Source organism: Canis lupus, chromosome 17 (genome assembly GCF_011100685.1).
Source record: "Canis lupus familiaris isolate Mischka breed German Shepherd chromosome 17, alternate assembly UU_Cfam_GSD_1.0, whole genome shotgun sequence".
In the NCBI taxonomy this organism is placed as follows: Eukaryota; Metazoa; Chordata; class Mammalia; order Carnivora; family Canidae; genus Canis; species Canis lupus.
In genome coordinates, this window is record NC_049238.1 from 24,457,428 (window position 1) to 24,480,044 (window position 22,617).

General features: G+C 40.7%; 1 protein-coding gene across 3 annotated transcripts in view; it reads right to left on the reverse strand.

Moving 5' to 3' along the window:
* Nucleotides 1-22,617, reverse strand: part of CAPN13 (calpain 13) — a 78,433-nt gene that overhangs the window by 43,983 nt on the left and 11,833 nt on the right. Inside the window, exons 2-6 of one of the 3 annotated variants that reach the window (XM_038561196.1) lie at nucleotides 20,255-20,364; nucleotides 17,105-17,321; nucleotides 7,148-7,226; nucleotides 6,413-6,528; nucleotides 950-1,086 (exon numbers count right to left, since the gene is read on the reverse strand). In XM_038561196.1, coding sequence (XP_038417124.1) covers nucleotides 950-1,086; nucleotides 6,413-6,528; nucleotides 7,148-7,226; nucleotides 17,105-17,302 — 530 coding nt within the window. In that variant the 5' untranslated portion in view covers nucleotides 17,303-17,321; nucleotides 20,255-20,364. Of the gene's footprint in view, nucleotides 1-949; nucleotides 1,087-6,412; nucleotides 6,529-7,147; nucleotides 7,227-17,104; nucleotides 17,322-20,254; nucleotides 20,370-22,617 lie in introns of all 3 variants that reach the window. The other 2 variants (XM_038561195.1, XM_038561197.1) reach the window with 2 other exon arrangements.

Consider the following 22,617-nt stretch of genomic DNA (forward strand, 5'->3'; position numbering starts at 1 on the left):
TGACATTCCACTAATTTATTTTCCCCTGAAAGGGATGGTCCTTTTGTCTCTTAGCATTGATTTCTATCTCTGATGTGTCCCTCACCTATGTAGGTCTCTATGAGAGTGACCTCTTCCACATAACACATACTCTTGCTAACACCCACTTAAGCCAATCTCAGAGTCTTTATCCCAGTGCCAAGCACAATGGTGGGCCTATGGTTAAAAGCTTGATACACATCTTCTGAATAGATGGAACTCAAAGTGTTTAAGTAAAAGATATGAATTAGAGTGTTTATTAAGTTCTTGAGCTTGTTAACACTAGAAGGTAGTCCTTGAAGCATGGTGCTTAGACCATATAATAACCAGAACTCTTGCCCTGCCCCCCAACACAGATGCCATCTTATAATAGCCATACAGAACCCCCTACTGCTCGACCTCACTTTGAGTTGTCCTGCCCCTAGATCTTTGCTTGAATCATTCCCATGGTTGGGAATAACTATCCAACATATCACCTTTCTTCTTGCTGAAATTCTAGCCATCCTTCAAGGCCTCACTGAATGCTATGTCCTCTATATAGCCTCACCCTGACTCTCTGTGAGTCAGAAAATCAAGAATGTTTTGTCTCTATGTCCTCTCATTAGACTTTGTCCACTGGTCATAATATTATGTTTTATTTGGGCTCTTCTCCTAGCCCTTGCAATAGTAGTATTATTAGTATATACCTCTATTCAGTCCTGCCCTGCCCACAGCTTGTCATATGCTTCTGGGTTCCTCCTGTGGCCCCAACATAGCTTTGCATACAGTGATTGTTTATGGAGGATGCCCAGCCGATGCTGCCAGGGCATCGCTTACATGCAGAGCTGCCAAAAATCCTGGGACTGACTGCTGTAGAGCATCCATCAGGGCAAGCAGCTGGGCAGGCAAGGCCAGCATTGAGGCCCCGGGCAGAGGGGTAGGCCACTCTTACTTGGCATAAGCTTTCTCCAGCAGGCAGGGCCAAAACTCTTGGTTGTTCTTGCGAGGGTGCACAAAGAGACACTCCTTATTCAGGACAGGTAGGCGATCATCAACCACCACTTCCACCCACTGGCCGCACTGCCAGAACTAGAAGAGAGGTGAATATACGCCTTAGTAGAGGTAGGGCAGAAGGCGAGCTTCTGGATCCCCAACCCATGCCAAATGATACCCACTGGCGTGACATGACCTTCCCAATGAAACAACAAACTATTCAGAACAAAATCCCAGCCCAGGTCAGGGGTCAGTTGACAGGGGCCTTCCATGTCAACTGCACTGGACAGATGAGTCATAGATCAAGTGAGTCAAAGAAAATACAGGCTGGCATGAAAGAGACTTGGGTTTTCGTTCAAATTTGCTACTAACTCTGACCTCACTTTGGCAAGTCCTCTAAGAGATTCAGACACACATAAGGCCTTCCGGGTATGTCTTGTGCACAAAATGGCAATAGAAGAAACAGATGCTGAATGATAAGGAGAAGGGTAGATACAGAGTGTGCTATAATGGGGGGACAGGAGAGACTATTGGGAGCCAAATGTTTGAGGGAGGAGGCAGGATTTAAGCGGGTGGCATGGAGGTAGGAAAGCCATCCCAGATGGCAGGGAGAGTGGGCAAAGGCCTAGGGTCCAAATGATGAGGATTGCTCGGGAAGATTGAGCAGTGACAGCCTCACTCAGGCCTCCTCAGCTCATGTGAAGCTGGCTCTGCCATCAGAGCAGCAGAAATGAAGCTGGTTGGCACCACTACCGCTAAGAGCACAAATGAACCAGATGTTCCTCTCCAAAACAGACTGCTTTAATCTTCGGTGTTCAACTCTTAATGGTTCACCCGGGGACATCACCAAATGAGGAAAATTCATAACAAAGCCAGCCTTTTGGAGTTTCTTTGCTGGTCTCCCCTATGCTGGATAAGGGATAAGCAGCAGGGCTTCCAGCTTCAGGCCTAAACCTTAATGAAGGAAAGCTTCTGACAGGTGGGCTTGGAGTAAAGCTGGGTGGATGTGATCTATCATCTATTTGGCAGTGATGGGAAGCCATCCACATGGCCTCTTCCACAGCTGGATATCCCAGATGTTGGGTTGTTTCATCCAGCTGAGAACACACTTTCTAAGTAGAGATGGAGACCAAGACAGAGATGTCAGTGGAGACAAAGCAAAGAAGATATTTTCATGGTCATTAATGAGCTCTGTGTACTTCAGCTGGTTCTGGCACAGCTGTGGATTTGAGTCCTTATTGCAATAAAATGTGTAGACAGTTGAGGTTAAGAGCCAACAGGGGTATACTAGGAGGGAGGTCTAGTTTTCTTTGGGAAGGTTTGATGCCCCAAGGAGAACTAAAAGTGGGGTACTGGAAAAATAGCCCGATCTGGATTTGGGATTTAGCTAGATAGCAAAGTGTGGTAGATAGTGGCCAGTCACTGGTACTGTGCTTGAGTCCTGGTTTTGCCTTTGGTTATCTGAACAACAGATATTGGGTAAGACATTGAATTCTCTGTGTCTTAGGTTCCTCATCTGTCAAATGGTGATAAAAAATTCCTCAGAGGGCTGTGATTAGGGTCAAATGAGATTGTGAAAGTGAGATCCATTTTGAAAGTAGAAACTATTTTTCAATAGCTTCTTTGTTCAGAACCTAGTGTGTCCTCAGCTGGATGAAACAACCCAACATCTGGGATATCCAGCTGTGGAAGAGGCCTGGTGGAGGAGACTATCAGGAATGAGAGTCCTGACTTGAATGAGCTCTTGTGGTTGGTTTCCACTTAGAAGTTACCTTCACCCCAATATTTCCACATGAGTAATGCTGACCAAACTCGCTATCCTTATACAAAGGGAACACCAGATAAGATCATTGTTTCCAGAATAAGATCAAGAATGAGGCCACCAATCTGCATTTCCTGATTTATCCCACTCAGTGAGGAGGGCTGGCATCAAATAATGAGTAGACCCTCCAAAAAGAATGCTGGTACCATTTTGTCAGCACTCAAGTGTCTGAGGGAAGCCAGAAGTGTTTTGGTAAAGCAGCCACATTGCCTGGGCACTAGGTTCTTTCCAGAGAACAGTGCCCAAGCTTAGAGCGATAAAAACAAATGTACAGAAGTCAACACCTCAGCTCTTTCTGGAGAACTGTGGAACTTTCTCGCCATCCAGAAGGGCAGACAGTGTCCTGCCTGGGCCTCAATTTCTCCTAACCACATGTTACAGTCTGAGTTGAGCTCATACAGTAAACCTTGCATCTTCTAGCTCACTCCTTGGTCAGAGCCTTGGACCACCAGCATTAACAACCCCTGGAAACTTGTTAGAAGATATAGTATGCAAATAGTTAGACTTCAGGAAGAGAGAAAAAAAAAATAAAGGACACTCAGAAATAATGAAGGGAAATTTAGCTGAGCAGAAAAGGGAGACAGGTCCTCAGAATGAAAGGGCTCACTGAATTCCAGACAAGATTAATTTCAAAAAGGCACACATCTGGACGTATTTCAGAGAAATTTCTGAACACCAAGGAGAGAGAGTACCTCTCATAAACTTGCAGTTTGAAAGAACATGTTGCAAACAAAGTCAAGAGCATAGATTAGCACTGGATTTTTCTTCTGCAATATTGGAAGCTATGAGACAAAGGAATAATGTTTATTATTTACTTGAGGAAAGGGAATGTGATCCAAGAATCCCAAACCCAACTGATACATTGTTCTTAAGTAAGAACAAATGAAAAACACTCATGTGATGGGGCGGGGGGCGGGGGGGGGGAGGGATTATTCAAGGAACTACATACCTAATGAGGATGGAATTAGAACAAAAATCTTAAGGGGAAATAAATGAAGGGTAAAAGAAACAATGGTGGGCAGTGAGGTTTTTGTTTGTTTGTTTGTTTTAGTGAGTTTCAAATATGCTTTGTACAAGAAACACAGTGAAAATGAAATTGATAAGGAAAGCATGAATAAAGATGTAACAGGAAAATGTAAATGGCAGGAAGCTGAAGTAGCAATACAAACAGTCAGATAAAGCCCAACACATTAAATAAAACAAAGAGGGATGCTGTGTGAACTTAATTCCAACAAACAGATAGCAAGAACATAAACCTTTGGGTACCCACAGAATATAAAAGGAAAAGTTTAAAGCTGGAACATCTGAAAACATAAGGGGAACCCTCCAAGGTATAACTTTGGGGAAGAACTTCAATTCACCTCTTTTAGAATTTGATAAATCAAGCAGATAAAAAATAAGCCAAGATTAAAAAGTTAATTGCAGATACAACAATCTATAAATCAGAAAGCTGGATTTCTTAATGTAAAACTTTTACCCATTGGATATTCTCATATGTCCATGAAGCATTTGCAAAAACTATTGTAGACTTGGTCATAAATAAAACTTTAATGATTCCTGAAAATGTAGAGCTTTTATTAATATATTCTCTACAATCAAAACTTAAAATATATTATCTTAAAACTAATGCAAGACATTTTATCAAAACCTATAGGTATAGATAAGATTTCAGAGGAATATTTATAGTCTTAAAGGCTTTTACTATTAAACAAAAAAGACAGCAAAGTGAACAGTTTCAGAAAACAAAAAATAAAATTAACAGAGAAACAGGAATTAATAAAAATAAATTTAAGTTATATAGAAAATAAAACCTCAAAGAAAAATAGAAGAATGAAAATCAAAAGTTGATTTGTTCAAAAGCTAATAAATAGATTGGTTTGGCTAAGAAAACCTGGTTAAAGATGAAAAGGAAAAACAAGAACATAGCACAAGGATTGATAAAGTGGATTTAACTATTGATTAAAAGAAATTAAATGAATTTTCAGAGAATCAAATAAACAACTCTTTGGGCAATAAATTTGAAACCATAGAAGAGAGAGTTGGTTTTCCTGGCAAAACATAAATTTCAAGAATTAACTCCAGAAGAAATAAGAGACACAAGCATTTCGATAATTATTGGACTTACTAGAAGAGTTAAAGAAATCAGGTTGAAAAAGGAAGTAGTTCCAGATGACTTAACTATTGTTTAGTTTACTTTCAAGGAACAGATAAGCAATGATTAACAACCATTGTTCAAATTATTTCAGATGGAGATATGTAAAACTCAACAGGTTCATTTTAAAAAGCCAGCATAATTCCAACATGGCAGAAATAACTAGAATTCAATTCTATATATAATATCAATGCAAAAATCCTAATAAAATTTTATCAAATTGAATCTCACAGTGCATCAAAAAAAAAAAAATGGCACAGGAGAATACATCACTAAAATCAGGAAAAGGCAGGACTTTGCTCTTGTCACTCTTATTCAAGATTGTGACCTTCTAACTAATGCAACAAAGAGCATAGTAAGTACTAGAAATATTAAAAGTAGAGACAAAATTAATTATCTTTATTTGCAGAGAATATTTGTTAACTAAAAACGCAGACTCTACTCAAGAAAAAAAATAGAGCTAATCAAGGAATTTGGTAAGGTGTCTAGATATAATTTAATATATAATAAAGGTGGCTTTCGTCTTGTCAGCAACATCTAGTTGGAAATGAGGGGGAGGGACACCTGGGTGGCTCAGCGGTTGAGTGTCTGCCTTGGCTCAGGGCATGATCCTGGGATCTGGAATCAAGTATCACATTGACCTCCTTGCAGGGAACCTGCTTCTCCCTCTGCGTGTATATCTGCCTCTCTCTCTGTCTCTCATGAATAAATAAAATCTTAAAAAAAATAAAGAAATGAGGAAAATCTCATTCATATTAGCTACAAAATTGTAAAATATTTGAGAATACATTTAACGAGAAGGGTGTCACACCAATATGGAAACATAACTATAACATTTTATTGAAGGGCATAAAAACATTTTATTTAAGTTCTGAATAGAAAGATATACCATGTTTCTGGAAAGGAATAATTAAAATAATAAAAGTGTGATGTTTCCAAATTAATACATAAATTTAATTCCTGCTTCACTCTGTATCACAGTGGCTTTTCCTTTTAATTAGACACAATGATTTTAATATTCTCATGGAAAAATAAATGCAAGGATTACCAAGATATTTTTGAGGAAATAATGAATAATGAAGGAAAACTTACTCTACCAGATGTTGCAACTGACTCTACAGTTACTGTAATTAAAATAGCAAGATATGGCACAGGAATCAACACAGACAAAAGCTCAATGATGTATAGGGTTCTTGATTAATGACTTCTTTTTTTGCAAATTGTTTCTGCCATTTCTTTTTATTTACATGAAAACATTTTAACTCTCATGTTTCCTATGCAGTGTCCAATATTGAGCTCAAATCCTTTTATAGAGATATGCAAAGTAACTAACACATAGGTGACTCTTCCATCTTAGGCTAGCAGACCATGAGGCTATTGAAGACACTGGCCCCCCCGGCTCTCTCATAGGATCCATCCACATGAGGAGCATCCTACAGTGCACATACCCGGAAACGGAAAATCCCCGCATACTGGTGTGAAAAGCTTTGGTCCATCAGGATCTTCTGTAGTTGCTGTAGGTTCTGTGTCAAGGAGCCCAGTGCTGCCAGGAACCAGCAATCTCCTGTGAGGGGATGTAAGCCATGAGAGGTCTACTGGTCACTTCTGGAAGCCCCACTCCACCCACATGTTGTCACCAGAATCCATATGCCTTCTTCTGAATAACACGGTTTTTTGTTGTTGTTGTTTTGTTTTTTTCTGGCTGAGAGGTGAGAACTGGGGAAGGATTCACTAGGGCCAGTTCCAAGCAATACTGAGGAGCTGGTTGTGATAGGGTTAGTGGTGTGGGGGGTGTTAGGGGCAGTAGTGATAAGGTTGGTGGTGATAGGGGCTTTGGGGGTTGGGTTGGCTGTGATGAAGGTGAAGGAGGCTCAGGAGATGGCAATGGCAACGGCGAAGGATGTCAAGAGAGCCCCAGCCAGGCTTCGGCAGGGCTGGTAGGCCAAACTGCCTCTGATTCTCATGTTGCCAGAGGTGCCCAGAGCTGAAGTTACAGGAAATTTTGTTGCCAGTGTGAATAGTCTGTCCACAGCAGCACCAGGGATGCCGACCTTGCCTCCTCAGAAGCTGGGGTAGAACTCTGGGGTCTGGGTGGGCACCACTGTCTGACCCTCCCTACCTGAAGGCTGACTTCAGGCAGCCTGCCTATTCCAGGGCCAGGAGGAAAGATGTTGAGTCCTTACCGGCCTTTCCTTGTTGGATGTCAAATCTGCTTGCACCTTCCAGGATGAAGTGAGGCTCTGATTTACCCTCTAATATATCCTTAGGCAAGAGGGAGAAAAGCCATGAGCATCTTTCATTCCTATGTCCCCATGTGGTACCCAAGACATCACTCACTTTGTCTTTGAGGGGTAGAGGTTAATTCTTAAATAGGTACTTAAAATCTGAGTTAGCAAAGTTGCCCTCGTTTTTCAGGTTTGATTGCTATCAGGAAGGCAGGTGCCAAAGGGGTGTATATGTAACTGACAAGACAGGCAATAAATACATAAGCTAATGCATAAAGAGATAAACATAAATAAGGACTTGGGATCCTCACATCTAATAGCCATCCCAGTCCCAACAAGTAGTGTTTCAGTAACAGGCTATAGACAACCAAAAGAAGAGAGTCATTTATTAGAGGACACTTTGATAAGCATAATAAAGCTTTCCTTGTGAAATGCTCTCTCTCAAAAGTCAGTATAAGGAGATCCCTGGGTGGCTCAGCAGTTTAGTGCCTGCCTTCGGCCCACGTGTGATCCTGGAGACCCGAGATTGAGTCCCACATCGGGCTCCCTCTGTGGAGCCTGCTCCTCCCTCCGCCTGTGTCTCTGCCTCTCTCTCTCTCTGTCTCTCATGAATAAATTTAAAAAAAAAAATCTAAAAAAAAAAGTCAGTATAGGCATTCTGGGCTCCAGTTTCAAATCCAGCCACAGGCTGTACAGGATGCAAGATGTGTTACTCAGACCTTCACCCACTCCCTGGCTAACTCACAGACTGATTCTGGAAGACCCCTTGTCTTGGGTGCTACCTCAGTCCTGCCTCAAACTCCAACACATAGAGTTCCTGTCCGTCATAGAAAGGGGTTCACTAGAATTCTGCAGGGCTACAATGTCTGGGGAGAGTGTGGGGAACTCTCAGCAGATACAAGGATTGTGAGAGCTCCTGAGGGGGCTCACCTCCTGGGTCAAGGGTCCCCAGGTACTCCCCAGCTTTCCCCTACTGCAAGTCCATAGGATTGTCCTCAGCACCCTCTCTGCCTGGCTCTTCCTGCATTTCCACTGCATAAATTTGCATTTGCATACTTTGGTAATTGTTCCTGTATCCTTTCTTTTCCCAATGACAAATAAGTCCCCAGAGAACAGGGCCACAAAGTGGAAATAGATTTATTTGCTCAACAGCCTGTGAATATACAGAGTCCTGTGCCTTGAGGGACCTTCATAAACTGCCACTTTCCTGGTGGAGACGCCAAGAGGCAAACAAAGGTGTGCATGTCTGCAAACACCTCAGCCCAGCTTGCTCTGGAGGGGTAGTCGCCTCACTAAGCCTGCTCCCACTGCCTTCTCTACAAATAGCTGGCCTCTCATATGTGCCAGGAGAGGTGCACATAGGCCCAGATCCTCCCCAGGGTGGGGGGGAGGTAGGGGGGAGGCGCCAAGGTGGCCCACCAGGTACCCGTATCTGGGATCCAAGCCCAGTCCACCCAATACCCATGTATGGGCAGACACAGGGACCTCCCCAAACACAAGTGAGCAGGACAGAACTCTGCAGGACCACTCTCCCCACTCAAAATAATCTGGGGACACTTCACTAGCTGTCCCTAGCCCTTTCTACTACAAAAAGGAAGTGAAGGTCTCACTGGGTTTGTTATTAGTGAGCTGATGCTTAAATTCTCCACTGGAGGGAAATACAGAGTAAAGACCAGTGGCCTTGGGACTGGGAACAAAGACAGCTCTGCTCAGCTTCCCTGACCCACCTGCGGGTCCCCAGCTCTCCTCTGCTGTTTGTTCCTGGTTTCCCTGAAGTGACTGGCAGGGGGGGAGTGGGTGTGCTGAGAGGCATCCACACAGACCTGGTGTGGCATCCTGCTGTGCATTCTCCCCACATGACTTTCCTGGGCTTCAGTTTCCTCATGTGCAAAATGGAGATGCCAGTGATAAAGCGTTCTAGGTGCTGGTTGCCTTGCTGGGGTCCAGGGGCTTTATTTGCCCATGGTCTCCCACTAGCCTTGCAAAGCAGGAGTCTTTCCATTTTACAAATGAGGAAGGATGTGAATACTTAGCAGAGCATCAGACGAGGTACATGGTCAATAAATATTGATTCCCTTCTTCTGTAATATTTGCAAAATTAAAAAGGCCACACTCAGACAAACCCAGAGCTTCAAATGCATTCATTATTAAACATGATAGAATAAAAACATGAATTAAACAGTCAACTCATAGATGTTAGAAAGACAAAAAGAGCTGCAAATATAGACAGGAAAAAAATGATAAAAGAGGACAATTAGTGAATTCTAAAATAGAAAAACAGCAAGATCAATAAAGCAAATAACTCATTCCATTTGGGGGAGAATGTTTACATAGACCCAACCTTTGGCAAATATGGGAAAGAAGCCCAACTAAAATTAGAAATATAAACGAGGTTTTATAGAAGATCATAGGGGAAGAGAGGGAAAAATAAAACAAGATGAAATTAGAGAGACAACATAAGAGACTCATGGGGAAAAAACTGAGTTGTTGGAAGGGAGGGGAGGTTGGAGTTACTGGGTGATGGGCATTAAGGAGGGCATGTGATGGAATGAGCACTGGTATTATATAAGACTGATGAATCACTGAACTTTACCTCTGAAACTAATAATAGATTATATGTTAATTGAATTTAAATTTTAAAAATATGGAAAAACAAAAAATGTGGTTTTAGCAATATAAAAACATGATGTAAAATTCTATAGTAATCAATTAAAAATAGTGATGATTTTCTGACTAAAATTAACATGACCCAAAATGAGTCATTAGTAAACAAACTGTAAAAAAGAAAAAAAATCAATAACCTTGCCATTTTGTATTTTCAAATGATCAAAGAATATCTCCCTAACAGCTTTGTAAAGGCTTCTAAGGACACATGATTTCCCGTGGAGTTCTCTCAAATTTTGCAGAGAATGGACAATTCCTGTGTCATTTACAGCTTCAGACGAAGGGAGGAAGGGAGGCCTTGCTACCATTTATTTTAAGAAGCTAGCATAGCCTGGGACAGTGAAAGCACAATATGCATACATATACACACACTCACAAGATGGATTTCACTTATGGAAATACACCAAAATAAAAATCCAGCAAATGAAACAAGAAATTGTTATGTCTAACCCACTATAATCAAGCAAGGTTTGCCCTAGAAATGAAGGATGCCAGGGTGGTTGCATATCAGGATATGTAATATTATAAGATAGTATTTACACGAGCCAAAGGAGAAATGATTTATATCCTTCTAATAAATGCCATGAAGGCACCTAATAAATGTACAACTTTCTCTGATTTACCAAAATGATAAAAATCAAAATTAAAAATGTAGCTAATTAGGAGCAGAAAGATATTTTAATGCTATAAAAATTAAATGGCAATTATTGCAAGTCAATATTCATTATCAAGTTTATGGAAAAACACTGGAATCCTCTGCATCAATGCTGGGCACAAGACCTGCATCTGTGTCTCATGTCTTCTGAGCTGCTGTTCTTTCCCCAGCCTGGGCTTCAGGGGGATGCCAAACTATCTAAAAAGAGCAGGGGTAGGGGCGCCCGGGTGGAAGTCCGCTGAGTGTCTGACTGGCTCAGGTCGTAATCTTAGGATCCTGGGATCAGGCCCTGTACAGGGCTCCCTGCTCCGCAGGGCGTCTGCTTCTCCCTCTGCCCCTCCCCCTGCTGACGCATGAGTGCATGTGCTCTCTCCCTCTCTCAAATGAATAAATCTCTCTTTTTTTTTTTTTTTGTAAAGAGCAGAAGTAGGAAGAGATGGAAATTATACCCACAAGCATTTTAGTCTGCTGGGCTGACTTGTTGAGAGGATAGGTAAAGATGAATGGGTAAAGATGTGATATATATATATATATATATATATATATATATATATACACACACACACACACACACATATAGGCATATATACACACACATATGTATATATATGTATATGAATATATACATTTATATAAATTCATATATATATATATGAATATTACTCAGCCATCAAAAAGAATGAAATCTTACCATCTGCAACAATATGGCTGGAGTTAGTATTATGCCAAGCAAAATAAGTGAGAAAAAGAAAATACCATGATTTTGCTCATATGTGGAATTTAAGAAAAATAATCATAGTGGAAAAAAGAGAGAGAGGCAAACCAAGAAACAGACGCTTAACCATAGAGAACAAACCGATGGTCACCAGAGGAGGGGTGGGTGGGGTTGGGTTAAACAGGTGATGGGGATGAAGCAGTCCACGTGCTGTGAGGAGCACCACAGGGTGTTGTCTGGAAGAAGTGTTGAGTCACTAATTATACACCTGAAATTAATATTACACTGTGTTAACTAGCTAGGAATTTAAAATCAACCTTTTAAAAAATAAAGAGCTAGCAATGCTCTGCAGGTGTCACCAGGTGAGATGAGCACACCAAAGCAGTGAAGTATGTAAGAGTGGCAAGGAACAGTCTCCACCCTGAGTGTGACTCAGAATCACATGGGACCTTTGCAGACAAGCAGACTGTGGGGCTGCCTCCCACAGCCTGCACGGAGTAGGTTAGCTGGAGTTAGCATTCAGGATTTACAGGGCAACACTGATGATTCTAAGACCCTGCCAGGGCAGCGGGGGGCAGGTTCAGGGAAGCTGAGCAATTGGTTCCCGACTCCACAGGGATGGGCTGTGAAGCAGGCAACATGGCCCCATAGTGCCTAGCTCTTCCCCGAGGACCACACCGGCGGACAGGGGCCTCTCAGTGTCTGGGTTTCCTGATTCTGTGAGATGGGCCCTTCGAGGGCTCTCATCATGCATATAGACAGCAGTTGTGATGGTTAATTTTATGACTTGACTGGATCATGGGGTCCCCAGATACTCAGCTAAACATTATTTCTAAATGTGTCTGTGTTTCGAGATGAAATTAGCATTTATTTGAATCGGAATTAGTAAAGCAGATTGCCATCCCCAGTGTGCATGGGCAACACCCAATCCATTGAGGACCTGAATAAAACAAAAGGTAGAGGAAGGGAGAATCTGTCCCTTCTCTGCCTGACTGCAAGCTGGGACATTAGTCTTCTCCTATCCTTGGACTGGGAAGGACACCATCAGCACCCAGTCTTACTAAACTATATCACTGGCTTTACTGGGTCTCCAGCTTGCAGGAGACAAGGTGGCAGCAGTGTGGGACTTCTCAGCCTCCAAAATCACGTGAGTCAATTCCTCACAATAAATACACGAGGAGGCTAAATCTATGTATTTCTTACTGGTTATATCCTACGGGATATATAGATATAGAAAAGATAGATGTAGACACACACATACACACACGCCCACACGTGTATATATATATATACACCCTATGGTTTCTGTTTCTGTGGAGAACCCTAATACAGAAGCCATTAGCAATAGTCACACTAAGTAATCTTAGCAACTTCTGCATTGTGAAGGTCCTGTCTCAAGGCAAACTTTGGGGGCAATCTGTATTATATTAGCTCTATTAAAAGCACATGAAATGCAAGATCCCCTGGAATCTTAGAAAATACTCTCTCTTAAGTGGAACCCAACCAGGCACTCTCCTGCCATTGCTTCTGGAGAGGGCTCTTCCAATGCAACATCACTTAGTATATTTTGGAGTGATTCTTGCATTCATCAAAGACTGCTAATGCACTATCCCAGATGGTGTGCTGCTCTTAGATGAGGGAACACCAGGTTTAGTATCTTGGCATTCAGACACAGGCTAAATATATCTTTCAGAGGGTGGCCAGAGTTCAGGCTGGGCCAGGTGGCAGTGTCATTCTCTTTCTATTTTTGCTAGAGAGCTTTGTTTTATTGGCTTCAAAGTTCTTTGGCTCAATGGCATTTGGTCCTGGCATGATCACTTTGTCACTTTGTTACCTGTTGGCTTTGTAAACTACATTCATAGGTCTCTTTTGTTAACCCCTTCATTTTCTGAAGAACTCATTTTGGTTCCAAGGTGAACCATTTCTGGTAAATGATCCTTTCAGAAACTCCACCCTGGCTACTTAAAAGATGAAAAGTTGTTACCTTAAAAGGCAATAATTTATTCTGGGATGGCCAGAGGCCAGAACTCAAAAGGGGCTGCATTCTGAGCTTCGGGTACCCATCAGACAACAGGTTTTGGGTCCACAGCCCATTATTCAGTTGAGAAATGAAAGGTTTTTCATGGAAGAATGGGAGCAAAAATGAAACTGCTGTCTCTCAATCTGATATATGTTGGTGACTCTGCGATGAAGATCTGGGTCTATAATTCTATGCTGTTCAATATGGTAGCCACAAGTCGTACGTGGCTGCTTTAAATAAAACTCTAATCCTTCAGTTGTACTAGCCATATTCTAAGCACCCAATAGCCACATATGACCCGTGGCTACTCTACTGGACAGTACCAAAAGAATCTTTTAGCTATCATGGAAACTCTATGTACAGTGCTCATCTATTGAACAAGGGTAATATCATCTGCCTCAAAGGACTATTATGGTCATTAAATGAAATGTATGTAAAGTGCTTAGAGTCATACTTAATGCATGTACATACTTGATAAATGGGATTTATTATTTATGAAATTAAAATTTTAAAAGGAAGTCACTCTAACACCAACTTTCATTCAGGGAAATATCATAGATACTCCATGTACAAGTCTAATTCTCAGCATTGTCTCTTGCTGACATGGGGGGTTGCAGGCAGTGCTGAGGCTAATGAGGAGTTGGGTCCCATCAGCGCCATTTACTCATGGCAGGGTCATAGGCTGTTCCAGAACCTGATTGCTTGCCAACGGGGAGAGTGTCAGGAGTAGGTTAGAAATTTCTTAAAGAGAAGCTGAAAGCTGAATGAAGCAGGATATGAAAGAGCTTCTATTTCAAAGTTCCAGCAGCAACATGGATTAGGTTGATTGTTAGAGAGAGGGAGAAAAGGAGAAACAGAGTCAGAGAGAGAACATTATGGGGCATTAAACAGCTTTTCTGCACCAGGCATAGAAAACGGAGTCTAGTTTTAGGTCTCTGACTCTTGTGCTATTAGTGAATCTACCAAGCCTGAGTGAGTACTTAGAGTAGAACAATATCCATGATGATTTAGCAATTCCCTAGGATCCCCATTGTTTGGAAAAGCCTAGAATGTGAAGATGGCCTCAGAAGCCTTGGTGCCACCTCAGCCATTATGCAGTTGAACTTTAAAGGAGTGCCAGCCAGACCTCTGGACAGTGACTGGGCAAACTCTAGATTGAGAGGCAACCTTCTGAAAGAAGTGACAGGCAGCAGAATGTGAGAAGAAAGTCACTTCATACTCCCTGCTAGGCTCCCCTAGGTCCTCAAATGGTTTCATCTGACCTACATTTTTCCCCTAAAAGTGTTTGTTGATATTAGCTGAAGACTCAAGCTGCCTGGACTGTGACATCCCAGGGGATCCAAAAGGACAGTCTCTGAGGCTGCTATCCTATACCACCCCTCCCCCCAAATTAATTGTAGTAGCAATAGCTAGTGTTTTCAATGTGCTAGACATTCTTCTAAGTATTGTCTTCATTTATTCCTTAGAATAATATGAGGTACACATACAACATTTCATTTTTACCCTCATTCTTTTTCACCTAAAAAATGGAAAGGAGGATACAACATAGACATTGATAGGAGTCTATTGGTGAACAAAATATTTGTGGCAAATGGGAGCCAAGAATACAACATGAGCTTATGATGAGGCCTGACAGGAGGTAGTATAGGGTGATGATAGGAGGACAAGTCTTAGAGACAGACTCCAGGGCTCAAATCCCAGCTGTACCGTTTTGGGCATGTTACGTAAGTCTCCATTTCTATTTCTCATCTATAAAATGGGGTTAATAATAGTACCTTTTTATAGCATTACTGTGAGGATTTAATGATTCAAAGCCTCTAAAGCCAGGCTTGCCATATGGTCAGTAGTACATAAGTGTTAGCTTTCACAACTAGGATTGAGCCACACTGGCCATGGCTCCTCTTCCAAGCCCCTTTTCAGGAACAACTATAAGCTTTGGCAGTTGAGGATGTCACCATGTTGAAGAGCGAGTTCAGTGGCCTTCTCATCTACTATCCCTCCTTGTTAAATGAGTCAACCTATGGATTCTCAGTTGTACATATGGAGCTTGAAACCCATGTCAGGGACCTGTAGATAGTCATTCCTATCTGTTCACTTATTCATTCAAATACAAATAAGAGTCCTATTGGGCACAAAATCCCATGTGAAGAAAAGTATAGCATGTGGAGTCTGGAATCTTAGTTTAAATCCCAGATTCTTCTCTGTCACCTTGTGCAAGTCCCATCACCTGTCTAAATCTGTTTTCTTCTTAATATAACTGGGAAAGAACAAAGAGACACAGTAAGAGACAATACATGGAAAACTCAGGAAAATACTATACAAATATAAGTGCTGTGATGAAGGACATGAAGACATTTGTCTCAGCTTTTGGCTGAGAAGAAGAATGAGAGTAAGATGTATTTGCCTCTGGCTGCCCTTTTCAGGTTCCTGGCAGGATTCTGTGAAGGTCTTCTCACTCCTATTTGGCTCAGTTTCTCCTTGCCCCCCAAAACACAAAATTTGAGATGTTGCTGGAATCAGAAAGTAAGAAACTCTCAACCCTTCCTAAATAGAAATGTTATAAATTCTTTAACACTAGAAATATGGTCTCACATCTATTAGTCAGCACCTTGGAAAAAAAACTTTCTAAAAGAATCTCAGCATCTAAAAATAACAAAGGGAAAAATATAACCCTTCCATACTTATATAGTTTGCTATTCAGCTCTCCACGGGAGAGAAGGCCAGAAGAAGAGAATCATTGCTGGGGATTTAATGCCTCTGACTGATGAGATGGATCCTAGAAGCCTGATGTACCATCTGATCCTGAGCCCCACCTGATCCCTAATCACCCTCCTCTCCTCCCCAAAACTACAAATCTGTCCCAAGTTAGGGCAAGAGTTGTCACCTCCAGAATTCAGTGTTTTGTCATATGTCATTCTGTATAACTTTATTGAAAGTATAGTGCTTGGTATTTAATCAGTGCTCCATAACACTTGTCGGTATTATAATGAGCTCACTAGACATTATATTATTTTCTCTTTTTCTAGGTTCTGCTGGCTGCTTTTGGAAGAAAGAACACGTGGTTGGGCATTAGGACCCTGAGAATGGTCCTCACCTGTGTCTTTTGCATCAGTACTAGCTCTGATCAGATTCTGAGAATGTTAAGTGGGCTGAGAAATTTTTCTTGGGGCTTCATGCCCTGAAATGAATATAGTTTAGAAAAACCAACAGGGCTCATCTTACCACAAGGCTGAATTAGTGGCAATCTGCCGAGGTAGGGGAGGAGGGGGTTTTGAATGTTGCCCTAAAATATCTCCCTAATTTTACAGCTAATGTCTGAAATTCTTTTATTAGTGATCAAGCCTTTGCAAGATTGAAAATAGAAATATAAATGAGAGAGGTGAGTCAATTATTTAAATTTATCCTATTGAATAAGTGACTGACATGCTATCTTCCCTTTGAGTAAATTCCAACAGGGGAAAAAGAAAAAAAAAATAAGGACAGTGATAAGGAAAAGAATAAAGAGTGATGGAGACTGACAAACGGGCTTGGTTATGGAGATAAGACCAACTACTACAATCTTAATACCCATGGTTTCCCACGTTTTGGATAAGAACATGAGCATGTAATCTAGTGATGCACTCAGTGCTATATAAATGGGTTAGAATACATGGGTCCTGGTTCCTGGTACAGGGTCCTTCCAACCCACTGAGGATACAACACTGTAGCTGAGGGACCAGATACATTTCATTTTCCTTCCCATCTGGTTTGGGCCATCCTTAAAAACCAGGTCACAGGCCCATCCTTTTTTCTGTGGGAGGTACCATGGCAGGCAGCTCAGAGGGTCCAGGAACTGGGTGTGTTCCTGTGGGGCTCACTCACCTTTGGCCGCATCCACCTCAGGCTGGAGAGGTTTTTACCCTGGACCAGCTGCAGACCTATGGAAGAAATCTCTGCAGGGAATGTCTCATCTTCAAATGGTAGGCCTGTGCTTAGGCAACGATCCAGCAAGGAGTTATAGTCCTGGCCATTGAATTTGATGACAGGGGTCTCAGCTAGAGGCTCCTGGTTGTATGCCATGACTCTCCTTAGAAGATATCTAAGGAGAAAAAAAAAAAAAAAAAAAAAAGATGTCTAAGGCCTTTTCCTTCTGGTAAGAAAGAGAGACATTTTTAGGGATAAGCTGTCAAGTTCTTTGCATCAACAGATGTGAGCTTTGGAAAGGTACTCAGAGGTCTCCTACCCCCTTTTACAAGTTGATAGTACTGAGACACAAAACAGTTCTGTCCCCAGTGACAGAGCCAGTTGATGGGTGAACCCAGACTAGAATTCAAGCATTCTTCCTCATAGTTCAATTTTAAATCTGCTATACCAAAGAGCTACTCAGTATGCTGTTATGTGCATGAGATACTACAGGGGGTATTTGTACATTAATGAACATTTATTGAGTGCTGACCTTATGCCAGGCACTTTTCTGAATGCTGGCAATCCAAAGATAAATACGACATGATCTTTATCCCTTAGGGGCTCATTATCAAGTGGGAAAGATAGATAAGACTTTTCAACAACTAGCTATCATTCAACAGAAACTCTCTAATTAAAAATGTGTACAAAATCCTGTGGATACAAAGAGGAGGAGCTATGAAGTGCCAGGGAAAGTCTGGGATGACTCTCCCCCAGGCAGTGACATTTATTTGAATGGAGCCTTGAAGGAAAGAGACTATGCCAGATAGAGAACTGGTGGGTGTGTATGTATAAATTATTCTCTCTATATATAAATCTGTCTAGGTTCCTTGAGTAGCAAATGCATGGAAGCCCAGGGGTTGGATTGGAAAGGTCATGGGTGTTAGAGGGAATTGTGTGTGTGTGTGTGGGGGGGGGGGGGGGGGGGCGGGGTGGAGGAGTCAGTGGGGTTAGGGCTGGAGATAGGGAATTTTGGCAGAGATGGCCAGGAAAGTAGGTTGGAAAGCTGGACTGTGACATGTTTTTATGTCCTGCAAGCACTGCAGGGCCACTGAAGAGGTAGGTCATGATCAGATCTATCTAAAGGATTGTGAAGGGAGTTGGAGGCCACATGGAGGGGACAGATAGGAAGTGAGATAGAGAGGTTAGGATACTGCTTCATGTGTTCATGGGAGAGATAGTTTAGACCATGACTAGTGAAAATGATAGAGAAACAGATCCTAGTGTCATTTTATAGGTAGAACCAATAGGATTACATGATAATTTGAATATGAGGACAGGAGAAAGATATGTGGGGCAGGGAATAAAAGGTACTATGGTGAACAATCAATGAATTTAAAAGTTTGCTTTCTGCTCTCACCACCCACCTACCAGTTCCACAATACAGAGTTAGTATTCAAGCCTGTGAACATACTTTTCCATCTGTACAAGTTAATGATACCAACCTCATGGGGTTTGTTGTGGTAGTAAATGAGGTTCAACCTACCATAATGAGAAGGGTGACTGGCATACAGTGGGCATTCAATAAAAGTTGGCATCCTAATTTCCCTTAAGAGATGTCAAGAAAGTCTGGGATTTCTTGTTCAGGAAGCCATAAGTGTATAACTGATGCCATTTACCAAAATGTGTATCACATTCTCCAATCTGTGATGGAAGCTAACTTGAGTCTGAATCCTAAATCTGCACTTACTGATTGTGGGACTTGAAAAGCCTCCTTAGCCCTTAAAGTAGTGCATTTTAAGCTCTTTGACCAGGACACAGAAGACCCCAAGGTCCATAGGTCCTATCCATTCCTACTTCACAGTGAAAAAGGAATCAAATGACAATAAAGAACTAAAGAGGAACATAAATGAACAACTCAAGAAAGAATAGAGCCTACAATCAAATCTTGGATCATACAAAAAAACCATACAAGCTTAAAATAACTTAGTGATGTTCTTACAGTTAATAATATATACACATATAATAATAGTATGTTGCATGTTATTTAGAGAACACAAATTCATAGGCAGAGTATCATCTATAAAGTGTCACTGTACTCACATATTTGGAGGGAATTACACATACAAATGTCTAGCAAATGAGGTAAAAATAATTTCTATTTGAACTATTAGGTTGGACCATATGAGACTATCATTTTTTGGGTCAAAAATTGTTGAATATAGTCTATTTCATATGGCTTCACCTAAGGAAAAGATGTTAGAATGTAGATCATTTCATTTGATTTAGCTCAATATGTTATATGCATTTCTTCAACCTAGTTCTTGGAAAATAATGGTGAAAACATGTCAATATGCCTCACCACTTACTATAGGGTTAAGAGGAGAGCCCACAGCAAATTATATAGAAAGCTGAAATACAGTAAGGTATCATTCAAGAGCAAGAAAACAGTAATAGAAATTGATTGCCAATTCAAGACAAAGGCAATGACACCTGATAATGGAGAGTTGTGAAAATTATGGGTCTCCCAACTCTGCACATGCTCAGGGACAGTGGAACCAATACAGCATTGCCAAGCCACCTACCTTTCAGTAAAATATTAAATTAGGGTATGTGATAAACTCCAGCAGTGAGCTAATTTTAGTTTAGGAAACCAAATAGTAGTTACTCTTAATAGCACAATTATGGGATGTACAAGTGAGTCTGCATGTAGAAGTGAGTCCAAAGAATTTGGCTTGATTTCTCCATCAGAATCTTGCAAAGGCCTTACTTACATCTTGGAGTCAGTTCCCAGGATATCTGTAGAGACCTCACTGCTCACCATTGGGTAGTGGATAGTTAAGAATCCCTGTGTAAGACTCACATTCCTTATTTGTGAAATGATGACAATAATGTACATGTTGTGGAATTGTTTTAAGACTCAGATGAATCCATGCTTGTCAAGTACTTAGCACTGACTGGTACACAAAAAGTGGTCAATAAATAATGGTTATTAATAGAATTATTATCATTTTGATTATGAAAGGACTGTGCAGAAAGCTCTACACTTTCTAAGATGAAGACTTATTCTTATGAACAACAGTCTTAGAGGGGTCTGCAGGGATGAGGACTAGGGCTAAGATATCATACCTGTGTCCTTAGCTCTGCTGCTGCTCTGAATGCACTGAGAGCGCAGGAAGGGAAGACTCTGGGGGACAGGTTGGCAGGTCTAGGTGTCTGCTGGTGGAGGAGGTGGTCCGCTGCTCTGGGAGAGAAGAGAATCTTGATGGAAAAAAGTGAAGGCAGGCAGGAAGGGGAGGGAGCCTCCCCGCTCCTTATGTAGACCTCACACCTACCAGGTTCACTCTGTGGCCTCCTGGATTGCTTATGGCTTTGCCAGGAAACAGCCTGCAGACTCACTTTCTCAAGTAGAAAGTGTCTACAGAATTTGACATTTCACTACTGTGTGCAGCAGAAAAGGCCAACCAACTCTCCTAACTGTCATTTTAGGGAGGACTTTTTGGCTTATTTCTTTTATTTTTTTTTCTATCTTGCTTCACTGTGAAAAGTAAACAAAGGCCACAGAAGACTCAACTGCCTAGATTAAAAAAAAAAAAAAAAAAAAAGAAAGAAAAGAGCGAGAGATGAAAGTTCTTCCTGATCTTCAGGATATAAAGCTGTCTTACTACTGGGGTTACCTCTTGAGGCTAGCAAGAAGAATGGCACAAGAGGAGTTAGAAAAATGGCAAAAACAAAAGAAGTTTACATAAAGTTCCTAATGTGAGAGGCTGTGAGAGCTAATGCATCAAGCCTCAGAACTAGGAGGAGAAGCAGGCAAAAGATGAAGTTGATGGTTATAAAATCTGTTCTGCTCCCTGCAATGTTTGTAAAGTGAGTTTGGTTCCGTCCTTCCTTGTGTTCTCTGCTGAATTGGGTGACTGTCTTGGTCTGTTCAGCCCCCAGCAAAATACCATGTCGTCAACCCAGAATTGTGTATCCAGTGAAAAATATATTTCAGGAATAATAGTGAAATAAAGATGTTTCAGATGAACAAAAACTAAGATATTCATCATCCAAAGACATGCTTCAGAAGAAATGATAAAGTTCTTCAGTTTGAAGGACAATAATAGGGAAAACTGATTATGCAGGAATGGTATACAGTAAATATAGGAGTAAATATGTAAGACTGTTTCTTAAATTCTTTAGAATACATAAGTGGGTTTAAAGCAAAAATTATGAGACATCTGGGTGGCTCAGCAGTTGAGCGTCTGCCTTCAGCTCAGGACATGATCCCGGAGTCCCAGGATAAAGTCCTACATCGGGCTTCCTGTAAGAAGCCTGCTTCTCCCTCTTTCTCTCTCTCCATGTCTCTCATGAATAAATAAATAAAATCTTAAAAAAAAAAAAAAAAGGCTACTATGAAGAAACTAAGGTAAAAAAAAATTGCTGTCACATGAAATGGATACATTTCCTACAATGTATCAAAGTAGACAAAAGAAGAAACAGAAAATCTGAATAACACTGTATCTAATCAAGAAATTGAATTTGTTAGTAAAATCTTTCCCCAAAAGAAACCCCCAAACCCAGGGGGTTTCATTGGTGAATTCTCTTACTCTTTCTAGGTCAAAATAGCACCAATCTTGCATAAATTTTTTTCAGAAATTTATGCAAGGAGGAGAAGGGAAACACTACTGAACTTACTTTTATTAGGTCAACATATACTAACAATAAAATCTCATGAACAAATTCACATCCCAGAAAAAAATTTATGCATCACTATTCCTCACAGAGACAGCAAAGATCCTTCACAAAATTTCAGCAAATCCAATTTAACAATGTAAAAAAGAAGAGAAAGAATAGTACATCAAGTTAAGTAGGATTTATTTCAGGAATGCAAGTTTAGTTTAACACTGAAAAAAAAAAAATCAGTGTAATTAGCCATATTAAAAAGCTAAAAACAAAGCCAGTAATTACATTAAAATTATCTGACAAAATTCAACATATATTTATGGTAAAAATTCACAAAGAAGAGTTACCTAGAAAAGTACATAACATTCTCAAACTAATGAAGGGTATGTATAAAAAAAATCTACAGCTAAAATAATCCTTAGTAATAGAATATTTTCCCTCTTATGATCATAGTTAAGACAAGAATGCCCATTGTCACCTTTTTTTAGTGTTCATTATCGCCACTTTTATTTAACATTGTACTGGAGCTCCTAGACAGTTTATAAGAAAATAAGTCTAGAATTAATGATCAAATTAGCAATACAAGGTTAATATTTAAAAAATCAGTTATATTATCATAAACTAGCAGCAAACAATAGGAAAACAATAGCATTCCATTACAAATACTTGGGGAAAACATCTAACTAAAGACATCCAAGCTCTCTACATCAAAAACTACAAATCATTGCTGAAAAAATTAACATCAAAAACTACAAATCATTGCTGAGAAAAATTAAAGATGACCTAAATTAATTGGAAAACTCAGTATCTCCAAATGTATCTAC